At 39.1% G+C, this 15,111-nt stretch overlaps 1 protein-coding gene across 2 annotated transcripts in view; it reads left to right on the top strand.

Moving 5' to 3' along the window:
• Positions 1-15,111, top strand: part of SERPINB7 (serpin family B member 7) — a 57,817-nt gene that overhangs the window by 25,813 nt on the left and 16,893 nt on the right. Inside the window, exons 1-3 of one of the 2 annotated variants that reach the window (XM_021686152.2) lie at positions 3,346-3,403; positions 8,478-8,663; positions 14,908-14,958. In XM_021686152.2, coding sequence (XP_021541827.1) covers positions 8,496-8,663; positions 14,908-14,958 — 219 coding nt within the window. In that variant the 5' untranslated portion in view covers positions 3,346-3,403; positions 8,478-8,495. Of the gene's footprint in view, positions 1-3,345; positions 3,404-8,477; positions 8,664-14,907; positions 14,959-15,111 lie in introns of those variants that run through there. The other variant, XM_021686153.2, reaches the window with a different exon arrangement.

Genomic DNA, 15,111 nt, shown 5'->3' with positions numbered 1-15,111 from the left:
TTTTTTTTTTTTTATTAGATTGTGGTAAATCAGGCTTTCAGCTCCCCTCTTCTTTGTCCCCTTCCTGAGTGCCTTGGGAAAACACGTAGGGCTGACCAGTCCAGAGTGGCGTGGAAACACTTTCTTTGCGAGTGAGAATGCATCACTTTGAGAAGGGAGATCAGAGTTTCATCACTGTGTGTGTGCGCGCGTGTGCCAGGAGGCTGGTGTGAATGCATTATTGATTTGCATATTCAAAAGGCTGCTCCTGTTTCTGTTGCTGTAGGTGAGAGGTAAGCTCACTGCTGAATTTCAAGAAAGATGTAAAAAATGGCCAATATCCCATGCAGAGGTCTGAAATCTCTCCAGGTCACTGCTCTGGAGGAATTGCTGGGTTTGGGGGTTGCTGCGGGGAACACTGGGACCCCTGGTCTCCCATCATGCACCAGGTCTGTCTGGTCTCCTGTCCTGCTTGGCATCCTATTCTTTACCTCACTGCCTCTCTGTTTATCTTTAGCTCAGGGTACCCCGCCCATCCTCCATCAAAATCTGCCCTCAGGAATAGATCAATTATTAGTTATATACAATGCACTTGATCCTACTTCTGAGATATTTTATTTCCTTATATATTTTGATCGACTTTTTAAAATCATGAAATATAACTTGGATACATAAAATATATGCATACAATTTAACAAATAGAACATTGCCAATATCTCTGAAGCCTCCTTCCTCATCCTTTTACCAAAAACCTTCCCTCCCCGTAAGAGGTAAGTAGAGCTAAGTAAAGGCAATCATTCCCTTAACATAGTCTGCCCACCTATGTAAGCATCCTTAAAAATACAATTTTGCCTGGCCTGATCGTCCCATAAAGGGAATCATAATGTGTGTATTCTTTTGTGCTTCCCTTCTGACTGTGGCTTGGGACCCCATGTGTCCTGTCACAGTGATTTCAGGCATCAGTGAGCAGATGAAGATGTATTTTGGGTGTCAGTAATACATTTTGTATGTCTCAAGATAGTTTGAAGGGAATGACCAGGACCTGGTGTGGAGCACAGTTTTGGGGTGTGCTAGATAAGCAGTGGTCTGGGAACTGCAGGTGAAGAGAGGAAATGTGCCCCAGTGGGCATCCCACCAAGACAGAGGGGGGTCCCAGGATGTGGGACTTTCAGTGCTAAAACCGAGGATGTCTCAGGCAAATTGGAACCAATTGAGCACCCTGGTTCTTGGTTCACACCTAAACCTCCATGCCAACAGAGGTCCCTTCCCCACCTCTTAACTCTGAATTTGTACTCCCAACTGCCCATTATTCCTAAAAGCCCTCTCCATTCCTCCCGTGATGAAAATCTCCATGTATTATTTATCATTGTATTATTTTCAGAAGGGTGGAACTATCACCCTAGAAAGATAATAACAGTAAAACCCCAGATTCTGGAAGGTAAAATGCTGTATACAAACAGTTGAGGTGATCCAACTTCTTATGTTGTATGTAATCACATATAATACAATAGAGCCAGGGCAAGGTGAGCATGGAGGGGGATTAAAATTATTGAGGGCCTCTCCTGCACCAAATGCTATTCTGGTGTATATAGACATAGTATAAATGGTATAGTATATAGTATCTATAGATGTACACATACATTCATATGTCTTTAAATAAAAATAGAATTGATCTGAATTTTGATTTTATGGATAGAAAAATGGGGGCTCAGAGAAACTAAGTTATTGACTCAAGGTCATATGGCTAGTAGAGTTGCCAAGCTGGAACTTAACCCTAGGTCTAGTATTTTATCCTTTTATCTATTGCAAGTTTAGATATGATCTAAGCAGTGAGGAGTCAAAATGAGACCAAAGATCAAGTAGACCAGCATTGCCTTCTTCCCTCCCCCTCCCACACTGCTTCTCACGTAACAGGAAAAACAACTCTTGTTTTTAAAACCACTTAATTGAAGTATGATTGACTGTGGTGGTGATTTCGTAGCTGTATACTTATCTCCAATCTCAAGTGCTTTTAATGCTGGCTTGTATCTTCCTCCAGACAGCTAAATACCATGCTAATCCTGCTCTTTTTTGCATTTTTCTTTTAAAGACTAATACTACAGACTTCCTTTCATGGAAGGAAGATACGCCTCTTGGATACCCTATATTCACCACCTGACCCCTACCCACAGTTTCCTCCTGGCTTCCTTACAGAGATACATCATGAGTCTTGTTTAGCTCAATACTTAATATTTAAATCATTACAACTAAGAGAATATTACCTACAGTTGAGCTGTAAAGTGTAGTAGGCTACACATTTCACTGTGTAGTCTTTGTTTTCCCTTGAGTTAATAATTGTATTTTTTTCCTAATTTTTTTGTTTGCTTAGTTTTCAGTGTTCCTATCACTAGCTTATTCGTCTTCTGGTGGAGGTAGGTCTCTCCCCATGTGCTCAATATGTTCAAACACAGCTATCCCTCTGATAGGATATTCACCTTAGAGAACTTTAAATGATCAGCATATTCCCTTCTAGCATTAAAACATGCAATTAAAATGAAGGCATGGTGGGGAATGCCTGGGTGGTTCAGTCGGTTGGGCGTCTGCCTTTGGCTTGGGTTGTGATCCCGGGCTCCTGGGATCGAGTTCTGCGTCAGGCTCCTTCCTCAGTGGGGAGCCCGCTTCTCCCTCTGTCTGCCGCTCTCCCTGCTTGTGCTCTCTCTCTCTCTCTCTCTGATAAATAAAATCTTAAAAAAAAAAAAAATGAAGGCAGGGTGGGCAAATGCTCATAGGAATAATGTGTAAGGTAAAGTCAGAAACACTTTGTAAAGTAAAACCTGGGGAGTCATTAAAGAGTGAGCTCACCTGCTGTCCTCAAATACAGAAATCCCGTCTCTGAGCCAAAACAGTGCTTGCTGCCCCCACTTTGTTCCCCACCTCTTCGCCCTCTCCCCTTCTCTAGGGGCCTACTAATGCTCTTCTAGGTGAGGCTCTGCAGAATTTCTTGTTAGATACCAAAATCCGAGGAGGAGGTGGACTCCAACAAACAGCAATAGCAAAAATCAGTGGTTGAATCTGAAAAGCATGCCTTTCCCTGTAGAAAAATACCAGGTTAGCACAATATATGCATATTTACATATACTACATAAAAATACTATGTGATGTTAATACCAAGTTAAAGTTTCATGCTAAATTATACTTATTAAAGCATGTCTACTTTGACTACTTTTAATTAGATCTGTAGCACATACGCTACACATTTCTCTTAATTTGCTTTATAAAGGGCCTTAACATAATTACATTTTAATGCCATTATTTAAAACTTCCATGGTCATCACAAAAGGAAGTAGGGAGTGTCTGAGTCAGAGGCTTTATATTTCAGAGTAATGCAAGGAACTCTTTCAGACTCACCCAACCTGCTGCTAACTTCCTCTATGAAGAGAGTAAGGTAAATATTTCTGAAGCCCACAACTTAAAGTCTGGCCAGACACTTTGAATGAGAGAGACAAAGAGGGCAAGAGATAGAGACACAGACAGAGACAGAGAGAATGATGGCTGTTTGTACCTGAGGGTCTGAACTCATCAAATACTATTAGAATCATTGCCTACTCCTGCCCTCAGCTTCTCTATCTTAGGGCTTGTCTGTGGCTGACTTTGTGTGGTGTCCCGGGGAGAAGGGCAGGCAGCACCATGCAGGGGATTGGAGACAGTTGAACACCTCATATTCCATTCTTGAATAGATAAATAGCACTTGGGGAATTATGTACAAATCTAAATCTAGATTCTGTATTTCCAGTGTTCTTATTTTAGGCATTATAATTTAGAATTTTTAAATACAGCATAGGAAAAACTAGGTTTTGAGATTAGAACTGAACTTTAAAAGTCACATAGCATGGTGTTTGTCTGCTTAAAGATTTATTAAAATTTGAAACCAGATTTTAAGAGAAATGGAAAGATTTGAAAGTACTTCTGTAGAGGAGTAACTATTGATAGCATTACATTTGACTTATATGATAAGAATAAAAATTAAGCATGCTTGATAGTAGTTACTCATTTTTTTTCCCCAATAAGTGTATTTAATTCAGTAAATACAGGAGTTTTTTTTTTTCTTCAGTAATGTACCATGAAATAGGATTACTTTTCCTTGTATAGACAAAATTATCCTGAGAATAGGTAATATTTTGATCTAATATTTAAGGCACACAATTTATCAATCAGGTATAGTATGTTTAGGTCCATAAAATATCATTATAATTTCGTGGGTTTTTTTTATTGTGTTTTGTCCCTAGTTTTTCCTATGCTTTATTTAAAAATTATTTTTCTTGCCTTTTATTTGACTTTTGAAAAAGCTTTAGTGAGAACATGTATTCTTTTCTTTTGACATAAAAAGTGTTGACTCTAGAAAGGAAGGGGTAAAAAATTTCTTGGATTAAAATATACCATAAGTAAACAAATAAGCTTTGAGTTCCCATGGGGTTTTAGATCCTCAAGGTGGACGCTTGGGATTTAAAAACCTGCAGGAATCTTTGTTAATTTGTGTTAACTTGAAAATTATAAATTATATATCTGTATAGTAAACTAAAATATTTGTGTAAAGAATGTAAGAATACAGTATTTTTTAGTGGGATGAAAAATTAATCTGAAGCCAAGTTCCCTCCTGATTTGGAAATCCTATTCCTTCACTGTTATGTCTGGACAATGGCATCCTGGGTCCTGGGTAGTATCATACTGATATCTTCTGTGGCTTAACGTGATTTATTTTCCTTTTCTATTTCCTTTAGTTATTTAACTGGGACCCAAATCATTGGATACTTTTGGATGGCCTGTTTGAATTTAATTTATTTCTTTTGGTGCTTGTTTATTATTTTCTTTAAAGTTGCGATAAAAAGTAATTATAAGAGAAAGGAAAATCACAGTTTTGGCACTAATGTTAATATTTATTCATCTGTCACCTGATGGAATCTTGGGAGTGTAAAAAAGTAACTCACCCTTAAATATTGTTTATCTATTTGCCAGTGAGATTTAGACTTTATATCAAAAGACAGGGAAAGAATCTTGCTTCCATTTCTAGAAACTGCAGTGCACCTGCAGAGAGAAAGATAAAAACACTTATGTGAAGTGGAACATAGTATTTGGTATTTATTTTCAAAGTGCATAAACACGTCTGTACAGGAATGTTTAAAGATATATGATCTAGTACCATTTGTCAGTTTAAAAGTCATTGCTTGAGAATTTGTATTGGTCTAGGAGAGTCTCAGCTCATTTTCTTTTTATGTTTATCTAGTATGGTGTCTCTGCCATAAAATTGATCTAACTCATAAAAATGTGTCCTCAGTTGCCTCAGTAAACAAATTCCTGTGTAGCTTCTCTTCTCTCCAATACAATGATAGTTTTGTGAAAAGTCACCAGGATGGTTAAAAAATTAGAAAATGAACATTTGTAATTATTGCTTAGAAAATGATTTAAGGAACGGTTTAAAAATATGAAGGGCCCACCCCCCTTGCCCAAGGGGTAATATAGCAAGATATACTTTTTTATTTAAAAAATATTTTTAAAGATTGGGGCACCTGGGAGGCTCAGTCGGTTAAGCATCTGCCTTCGGCTTAGGTCATGATCCCAGGGTCCTGGAATCAAGCCCTGCTCAGTGGGGAGCCCGCTTCTCCCTGGGCCGCTCCCAGGCTTGTGCGCTCTCTCTCTTTCTCTCAAATAAATAAATAAAATCTTTAAAAATAAAAAAAATTAAGATTTATTTATTTATTTGAGAGAGAGAGATTGCGTGGGATGTGAGGGGCAGAGGCAGAGGGAAAGAGAGTCCTAAGCAGACTCCGTGCTGAGCATAGAGCCCCATGTAGGGCTCAATCCCACGACCCTGAGATCACTACCTGAACTGAAGCCAAGAGTAGGAAGTTTAACCCACTGTGCCACCCAGGTGCCCCAGTAAGACATACTTTTATAAAGCATCAAGAAGAATTGGGGCTTGACCAAAGAAAAGTGCATTGAAATTTTGTACTTTGGGATATGACACTAACCAAGTAGCTTCCAGACTCCACTGACCCACACAAGCAGGTCCCCAAATAGGGTCATTTTTAAATCTTGGAGGTCTTAAAGATTCAAATTATATTGAATATATTATATCAAATATATCAAATAAATTATATAGAATATATTAAAATAAATTCACAATCCTCTATTAAGTATAATTTTCACTGGTAAGTATTTGGAAATAATTACTGTAATTTTGCTTTTAAAGTTACTTTCCTAAGAGTGATTAATTTCATTTACTGTGCTTTTCAGTATGAAGTCTTGGAAACTGAAGAGACAGAATCTAGCATACAATTTCTCTCTAAAATTAAGGAACTTCTTATGAGTACAAAATTTAATATAAAAATCAATATGTTTCAATTTGAGTTCCAATTTAAGTATATGTTTCAATTTACTTATATATTCACTAATTTCAATTTTGTCATTTTTTTCATTTTTTGGAAGCAATACTTATTTTTCCAATGTAGAATGTGACTTTGAGCCCCTGGAAAGTTCAGGGGCCTTAGTCCCTGACAATACCACTCACATAAAGCTGCCCTGCATCTCTTATCCTGTGTCCTCTCCTTCTTCTGGTTCCTTCTTGCCTTTGCTAGAAGGGGTTTCTCCTTCCAATCACAGCGGCCACTGGGCATCCCCTTAGTTTACATGGATTTGATATGAAATCATTAAATTTTCTGGATAACCATTAAAAAAAACATTAGATGTTCTTTCTTGGAGTGAAGAGTGTTTGGAGTGTGAATGATGTTTTCACCCTGTATTTCTGGGGGCATAACTGAGGAGTGGGACCTGTAATGAATTGAAAGTAGCTGAATTTGACCTTGCAAAACAGCATTATTTATGGCCCTGTGCCTCAGTGATGTTCTCAGGGGTTAGAATTCCAAAGTGCAGAATACAGTTTCCTTAGGAATACTCTGGAAATGTCCAATTTGTGGTCTTTTAGGAAGAGCAAATTTATTACCATTTAATAAAGAATAATGACTATAGGGCAGCTTCAATTCATTTGACTGTTTACAATGAATCAGGCATTATACTAGATTGTTCCTCATTTTTTTTAAACTCAAACTTCCATTTGATAAAATAAAAGTTGAAAACTTGCTTTAATGTCATTTGTAACTTTGAAAGGCATTAAGTTTGTGACTTCAACAAAATCAACACCATGGTAATTTTAGAATATTATTTTTTCAAACCACACATATCTCCCTCCTCCTGACCTTCTTCCTTTTCCATACCATGCCCCCACCCCCCTCCCCAAATGCTTTGATATGATGTGGTTCTTTTACAGCTGTAAGGGTGGAAGGACATGTGGTTTTCTGTCCTGCAAATTGATCATCTCACTGAATAAGATGCAGTTTAGAAGGTTAGAGAAATTAAAGACTTGACCCAAGTCAACAACTTTTAGCAACAAGGTTGGGGTTAGGGCTGGGTCCTTTAAGGGTCCATGAGTATTGGAACCTGCCACGCATGAGGCATAATGTCACAGAATATTCAAGGAGAAGAATTTGGAGGATCCAAGTGAATTCCTTTAGTCTGTGACAACCCCAGCTGTGGTATTGGGATCAGTTTAGTATCCTGGAAAAATTCTGCAAAGAAATACCAAAGCAGATTCCTAAAGAATTCCATGCTGGTGGCAGCCCTCTATATTTCAGAAACAACATTATCAAGAATTTGAAGACAATCTCATTTTCATCCTGGATTCTAAATTTGCTATTATACCTCAGGTTCTCCAGTAAGAGACCTCTGTGTTGGAAAGTCATGTGCATGATACATAATATAGTTAATCACACTTTCCATTCCAAAAAAATTAGAAAGTTGTATGAAAATAATAAATACAGGATCAAGGATGCATAATATTTAAAATTAGGACAGTCTTGAAAAGAGTTAGGATGTATGATTACTCTAAGCACATGTATGGTGGCTATTCTAGAGAGAAGGAGTAAGGAAATTATGTGTTAAATCTCCAAATGTTAACATTTTTTAAAATTACAGATTGAGAAAGCAAGGACTATAGCCCCATTTAATAGACTGTCTAATGTTGTAATATTTGTTTTACTGCAAAGAGCACTTTTGCTCTATTTCAGCTTAGAAAGCTGGGGTGATTTGATGAATGGTAGACCCCAGGAATGTGTCTGCTTAGGAGTTGAAAACAGAACTCTCAGAGGGCACTGATGATAGAAATGCCACATCAAGGAGAAGTGGGAATATAATGTGAGAGCATAGGCAGAAACACAGAAATATTGCACTAAAGAGAATCAGTGTTAAAGAAAGTGAGTGTATCATGATGTTGTTGGCAGAAGAGAGAGTTTTAGAGTGTTGATAACAAGGATACAGGACCAAAGGAAATTTTTTTTGTTCTAAGTTATTTGATGGTTACATCCAAGGCTGAAGAAATGAAGTTTAAATACAAAAATAAATGAATATAAAAACCATCATATGCGCCGAAAACATACTTGGAACTCATTCCATTTCTCTTTGTCCTCTAGGCGGCACTCCATTCCACAATGGCCTCCCTTGCTGCAGCAAATGCAGAGTTTTGCTTCGATCTGTTCAGAGAGTTGGATAACAATCAAGGGAGTGAAAATGTGTTCTTTTCTTCTCTGAGCATCTTCACTGCCCTGGCCCTGGTCCGTTTGGGTGCACAAGGTGACTGTGTGTCTCAGATTGATAAGGTCAGTCTCGGTTGTGCCACCACCCATGGTTTCTGCGATTAATCGGGGCAAATTGTTTCCTACAAGAGCATATTCTACTGCAATGGTCCCATGTAAATGAGAACATCTCAGTGAGTCCGTCTCTGGGTGTGAAGAAGACACACTGATTGTAGCACTTGTTTTTGGGATGAGAGACAGAAGGAATATTCTCAGAACTGCCACTTTGATTCTTTTCCTTAGTACAGTGGTTCTCAAAATGTGTTTCCTAGACCAGCAGCATCAGCATCACCTGGAGAGCTTGTTAGAAATGCAAATGCTTGGGCCCCAGCTGAGACGTACTAATTAGAAACCTATGGGGATGGAACCCAGCAATCTGTGGTTTAATAAACTCTCCACGTGCGCACTAAAGCTTGGGAACCACCGCCTGAGTAGAAGTAGATGAGAAAGAAGAAGAGCAAGATACCAGTGAAGTCCCACTTTAAACACAAGTGATGTGGGCACCAATAACATAATAGTGAATTCCAGATAATAGCAGCCTACCTGAATGGTTATCACATTGTCACCAACACATGTAGAAAGTACTTTTTAACTCACCCTTGTATACTACCCTGAACCAGGCTGTGCAGGGAAGTGACACAGTCACGGAACTGTAGTAGCTCAGTAGCAGGTGAGATCCCAGGTCCAGGCTGCCTGTGGAGGTCTTTGTCATCCCTTTCTGCCCCCTGGATCCCCCCATTATTTTATTCATAAATGAGAGCTAGCGGAAGATTGTCTGCATTGTAACCCTTCACAACTAAGCACTTGTTGAAGATTGTGCTGATAATTTAAGCTAGGACAATTCGTTTCTCACTCTGGATAGCTCAGTGAATATTTGTTTCTAGGGAATAACCACAGGGTCTCAGAATGCCATTTTCCCAAGAGCTGGAGTGATTCACAACCACAGAGCATTGGGCACTTTTAATGAGATGATAGCAACTAACTGCTGAGAACTTCATCAGTGTCTGCCTCTGGGATGAGCCTTATGCGTATCTCACTGGCTGCTCGCGATAGCACCGAGTAGGCACTTACCCTGATCTTGTGTGTTCCCATGCCATCTTAGCTAGTAAGTGGCAGCACTACGAATCAAACTCAGGGTGATCTTCTAAATCAGGGTTTCTAAATCTTGGCCCTACTGACATTTTGAGCCAGATAGTTCTTTGTTGTGAGGGGGCTTTTCTGTGCATTGTAGAAGGTTTAGCAGCATCCCTGGCTTTTCCCCACTAGATTCCATTACTGTACCTCTGTCCAGTCATGACAATCAAAAATGTCTGCAAATATTGCCAGATACCCCCCAGGAAGCAGAATCAACCCACAGTTGAGAACTGTTTGCCTTAAAGCCACCAAACTGAAATGCAGCCCAAAGTACATTATTGCAAAGCCTCAGTTATTTTAAAGTTAGTATTTTGATAAACAAATATAAAGACTTTGGGGGAGAAAAACTTAGCAACTAATAAAAATGTATTCCTTCGTTATTATAAGTACATAATGTTTTAGAACCAAGTAAAGCAACGTGGTGTCATGGAAACAGAACACTGGTCTGGGAGTTAGGAAATCAAATCCAAATTCTGATTTAGGAAAATTAGTTCATCCATGTGGGCCTCAGTATCCTCACCTATAAACTATGGGGGTTGATTTGGTGGTATCCACTTAACAAATAGCTTAAAAGTTGTTCCTGTGGCATATGATAGACAAAGATGTGTAGGCTCCACCCTATGACAAAACCCCACGCCTTTAACACAACAGAAGACACAGTCACTCGTTATTGCATGATTTCAGGTTAGGAACATTCCCAGGCTATTGCCTGATTAATTTCCTGAGGTCTCCTTGCCCCACCAGCAGCCTGGTAGCCCCGGTCAACAACTCATGGGAGGTGGGTCACAGTGGATTCAGAGAGCCTGTCTTACTGGGGTCTGCTCTTTGTCACTGCTGGAATCAGTGCCTTTGCTGAGTGACTTTTTATACTTCTTGCTATTATAACCTATAAGAAACAGGCAAGAGGGAAAAAAAATGCAACTGTAGACACAGAAACATTCATATAATTCATCTGTACAAATATTTAGTCATCTGCAATATACCTTCTTGGGAATTAATTGTTAGCCTTCCCCCTCCCATCCCCAAACTCTGTCCCAGTTAGTTTCTCCTTCCAATACCCAGCACTTGACACTCTGGGTCACGTATGTATATCTTAGAGAAATCAAGCCTCAATCAATTTAGTTGTAATTTATGGCGTCATTCTGTCTCTCTCAAGCATTGCCATGGACCAGTGGTCATTCTTGTTTTTGATGTTCAGATGGTCACAGTTGGGCCAGTAGAAGTCTCTTTAAACTTGTCATTTTTAAACAATCCTTTCAGATGACTCTAAATCTTTGCTGACAACACGATGTTCTGGGCCTGTCCTGAATTTTCTTGGCTCAGGACAGGTCAGGTCACACACTCTCAGGGAAACCCTGGTTCCTTTACTAGGTAATAGCATTGAAATCCAGAATCGGCATGTGTGAGGTTCAGTAGAGTTAAAGTGACATATCAGCTGCTTGCCATTTGAGTGAAAGCGCAGAAAAGCATATTTATTTATAAGGTCCTGTGTTCAGGTTCATATTTTTTCATTTAGCTCTAATATTACTGTACTTTCTTATTTTAATATAATAGTTTTTATTTTATTTTATTTTATTTTTGGAGGAAAAACTAAACCTTATTTATTTTTTAAGACTGAAACACTTGGACAATGTGTCACAGCCTTGAGACACCAAACATAGGCTATATTATTTCAAGTAATAAGCTGGTAAAAAGAAAATAAGGTCCTTATCAAAATGATAAGGTGCTAGAGCTAGGGCAGGAACACTGCTTGCTACAAAGGCCCCAGGCAAAAGTGGTATTTGGTAAAGGGCGGGGCGGGTTGCTCCTCTTTTGTTTTAAAGGAATCGTAGCTCCGCCCTGAGTTGCTTACTTTTTCTCCTTTGACCTTCCTGTTGCCCAGGGATTGTCTCAATAGGGCTGTGTTATTTCAGGGGGCTAAATAAGCAATACTGAGTTTAGGCTTTCATTCCATCCTGTTCGATAAAAACAGATTTTTTTTCCAAATCCAGTACTTAATAACTCTCTTAATTAAGAAGCCATCAATTCATCCTTCAATGTTCATTCCTGGATACCGGTATATAGTGCAATCGAAGCCCCCTTTCCCTTCAAGGGAGGGTGTCACTGCAAGATTGTCCAGTGGCTCTGCAGCAGAGAGCTTTGGGGCCATCACGGCAGCCAGGGAGGGGGAGGACTGCTTCCCACACCGAGGGGAGCATCACCTCCCGTGTATTTGCAGGGTCTCCCAGTTGGGAGATGTAATGTGTATTTCAAGAAATGCATATCCACATCTTCCTGGCCAGAAACAGATAGCCACAAGGAAGTGTTCAAAGTTCTTATCCAAACTACGTCTCCTAACTCCACATCTTAAAAATCAGCATCAGGCCCTTGTATATAAAACAAAACCAAGCAAAACAAAGATCTAGAAACCTTCCCCCCCCCCCCCAAATTAGTGACCTCCTGGATTTTGTTTTACAGCTTATGGAAAATGATTTGGTGATCCTTCTGGTAAACAGGAGTTTGGCAACAGACAGAAATACCTCTGCTCACACTAATACAGTGCTTTTTAAAATGTATTTTTCTTTTCTTTGAGATAGCTACTCTTCTGTTTTCTCTCACATAGCATTTCATTGAAATAAAGTATGTATAAATTTTTATCTTAAATCATGTCTTTATATTACAGTGTTATTTAAAAGTTATATAAATTTGAATTTTCTAAAACAATTGGGTTTTACCAGAAATATTTCAAAAAATAATCATTGTAAGATGTTAACTTATTCTACCACGCTGTGAGAAAACATAATAGTTTTATAATTTGGCGTGAATACACAGGTAGAAGGCCATTGAGATGCAATGATTCATAATCTTTTTTTTTTTTTTACCTTCAATCCAAAGATCCTAAAATTTCTTACATTGTGTTGACCCATGATTTTCCTTGTTTGCCATTATCTGACTATGTTAAAAGTTGTGAACAATAAAAAGAAATTGTCATTTTCCTACATAGGGTCAGTCAGGGGATATGAGAACACAGGACTGCCGGCATTTTGGATTGTGATAAATATGCCCTTTGATATTTTATTTAATACCTATTACATTTGAATATTTACTAGTATCATTATTCATCTTTAGTCATGGTAGTTTTATTGTTGAATGTGTAGTATCTTAGAATTTTTGAAAATATAAAAATATATATGCATCACCTCAATATTTACCAGTCCAGTTTACTAAAAGCCAATTAGGAATGTCAGAAGAGACAACCAGATTATTATCACAATAGAGTAAAATTAGAAATGATCAAAGAATGATGTTAAATGTTTATGCTTGTTAAAGCTATTTCAAAAAGTTAACAGGAATGACTTCTGGGGATTCATATACTTTTTATAATATTGCCTCAGTTCCACAAGAGTTAGTTCAGAAAGGACATTAGCATTTTTGAGTCCTGACATTGTACCATGATATCTTATGTTTCTGGTACCTCCATATATTCCCAAATACCAGTCTATCCAATGCCAAGGCAAAATGAGAAAGGAGCCTGATATTTTTCATGCTCCACTGTGGCATCGAGCTCGGGGCTCAGGATGACATCCAGGGTGCCAAGCATGTTGTCTTGCAAAGACCCCACCAGTGAATTTTAAATTGACTGCTAATTTGTATATCAAGTTTGCCTTGTTGTCTTTGTCTTTTTTTTTTTTTTAAATATTTTATTTATTTATTTGACAGAGAGAGAGATAGCGAGAGCAGTAACACAAGCAGGGGGAATGGGAGAGGGAGAAGCAGGCTTCTCGCCGAGCAGGGAGCCCGATGTGGGACTCGATCCCAGGACCCTGGGATCATAACCTGAGCCGAAGGCAGACGCTTAACGACTGAGCCACCCAGGCGCCCTGTTGTCTTTGTCTTATCTCTTACTCCATCTCATGTTAATTATTATTTCAGATTAAGAGGGTGTAGAAACTGAAATAGGTTCCAATTCTCTGTGACCTATTAAGATTAATAATGACACTCACAGCCTTCATACGTTTTCATATAGCTTACTGAGCTCTTCCATTTCCTCCTAGCCAATAAGATGGTGCTATTAATTAGGGGTCTGAAGTCTTGAAGTTGAAAGCCCCCACAGACACACTGATAACAATATTGACTTAATTAGATTCCCATCCATAATTCCTTTACCCAGTGTCAGAGTGGTCCCTTACCCCTTCTCCCGACTTCTGCCTCCCACCAAGGATATGGTTCAGATATAGCTCACATGACACCCCCCTCTTTTTAAGATTTTATTTATTCATTTGAGAGAAAGACAGAGAGTGCACAAGCAGGGGGAGTGGCCGGCAGAGGGAGTGGGAGAAGCAGACTCCATGCTGAGCAGGGAGTCTGACCTGGGTCTCCATCCCAGGACCCTGGGATCATAACCCAAGTCGAAGGCAGATGCTTAACCATCCGAGCTACCCAGGCGCCCCCATATAAGACCGCTTAAAGAAAACCTACATCTTTCTACGGAAAATCTTGCCTGTCTCTGACAGTGCACATTCATTTTGCTCCAGACAGCTGCATAAATGATTATCATATGCGTAGTACCCTTTATTACTTCCTAGTACAGAAGCCATTTGCATTTCAGATCCCCTGGACATAAGGGCCTGGGGGAATTCGGATAAAGTGCAATAGAAAATTAAAGCTTGGGCAGAATAGCAATTATTAGAATAATGGGATTATGAGAGCCACACTGGAAAAGGAAAAGCCTAAAACTACTTAATTTCAAATAATCGTAGGATCTTTTTTTGTTTGTTTCAAATAATCGCAGGATCTTAAATCACATCTCTCAAGTCCCAATTTAGCTTCACATTTAGGATTTCCTAGATATTCAGTAACTACGTCTCTCTTTTATGTCTTGGTGCCTGCATAATTAGCCTTAATCTCGCCCGCCATGTGGGTAAATAAGATTTCTCATTTATTCACTCTGCCAGCTTGGGGTGCTTTCCCCAGTGAATAAACTGTGTTCTAACCAAGTCAGTAGTGGGACTGCACCGGTCATGGCTGCCCTGTGAGCTACCACACACACACAAACACAACCACTAACAATGAAGTCTCTTCCTTCCTTTATTTCGTGGGGTCCCTTCCTGTCGAGCAGGACCTGCTAACTGATTTCCTTGCTCCCTGTTTGCAGATGCTTCACTTCAACCCAGCCTCAGGATGGGGAAACTCTTCTCAGGCTCAGGTAAAGACAACACATTTTTTTAAGGAAAGGGAGTGTGAGACTAAATTTAGAGAAATTACTATCGCACCGATGTATTTAATTATGCTTACTATCCTTTCAAAGCAAAGGAATATGTCTCACTCAGATTTCCATCTTGTGGCATCTCAAGGACAA

Source organism: Neomonachus schauinslandi, chromosome 14 (genome assembly GCF_002201575.2).
Source record: "Neomonachus schauinslandi chromosome 14, ASM220157v2, whole genome shotgun sequence".
NCBI classification, from domain to species: domain Eukaryota; kingdom Metazoa; phylum Chordata; class Mammalia; order Carnivora; family Phocidae; genus Neomonachus; species Neomonachus schauinslandi.
This window is presented reverse-complemented; position numbering and strand designations above follow the sequence as displayed.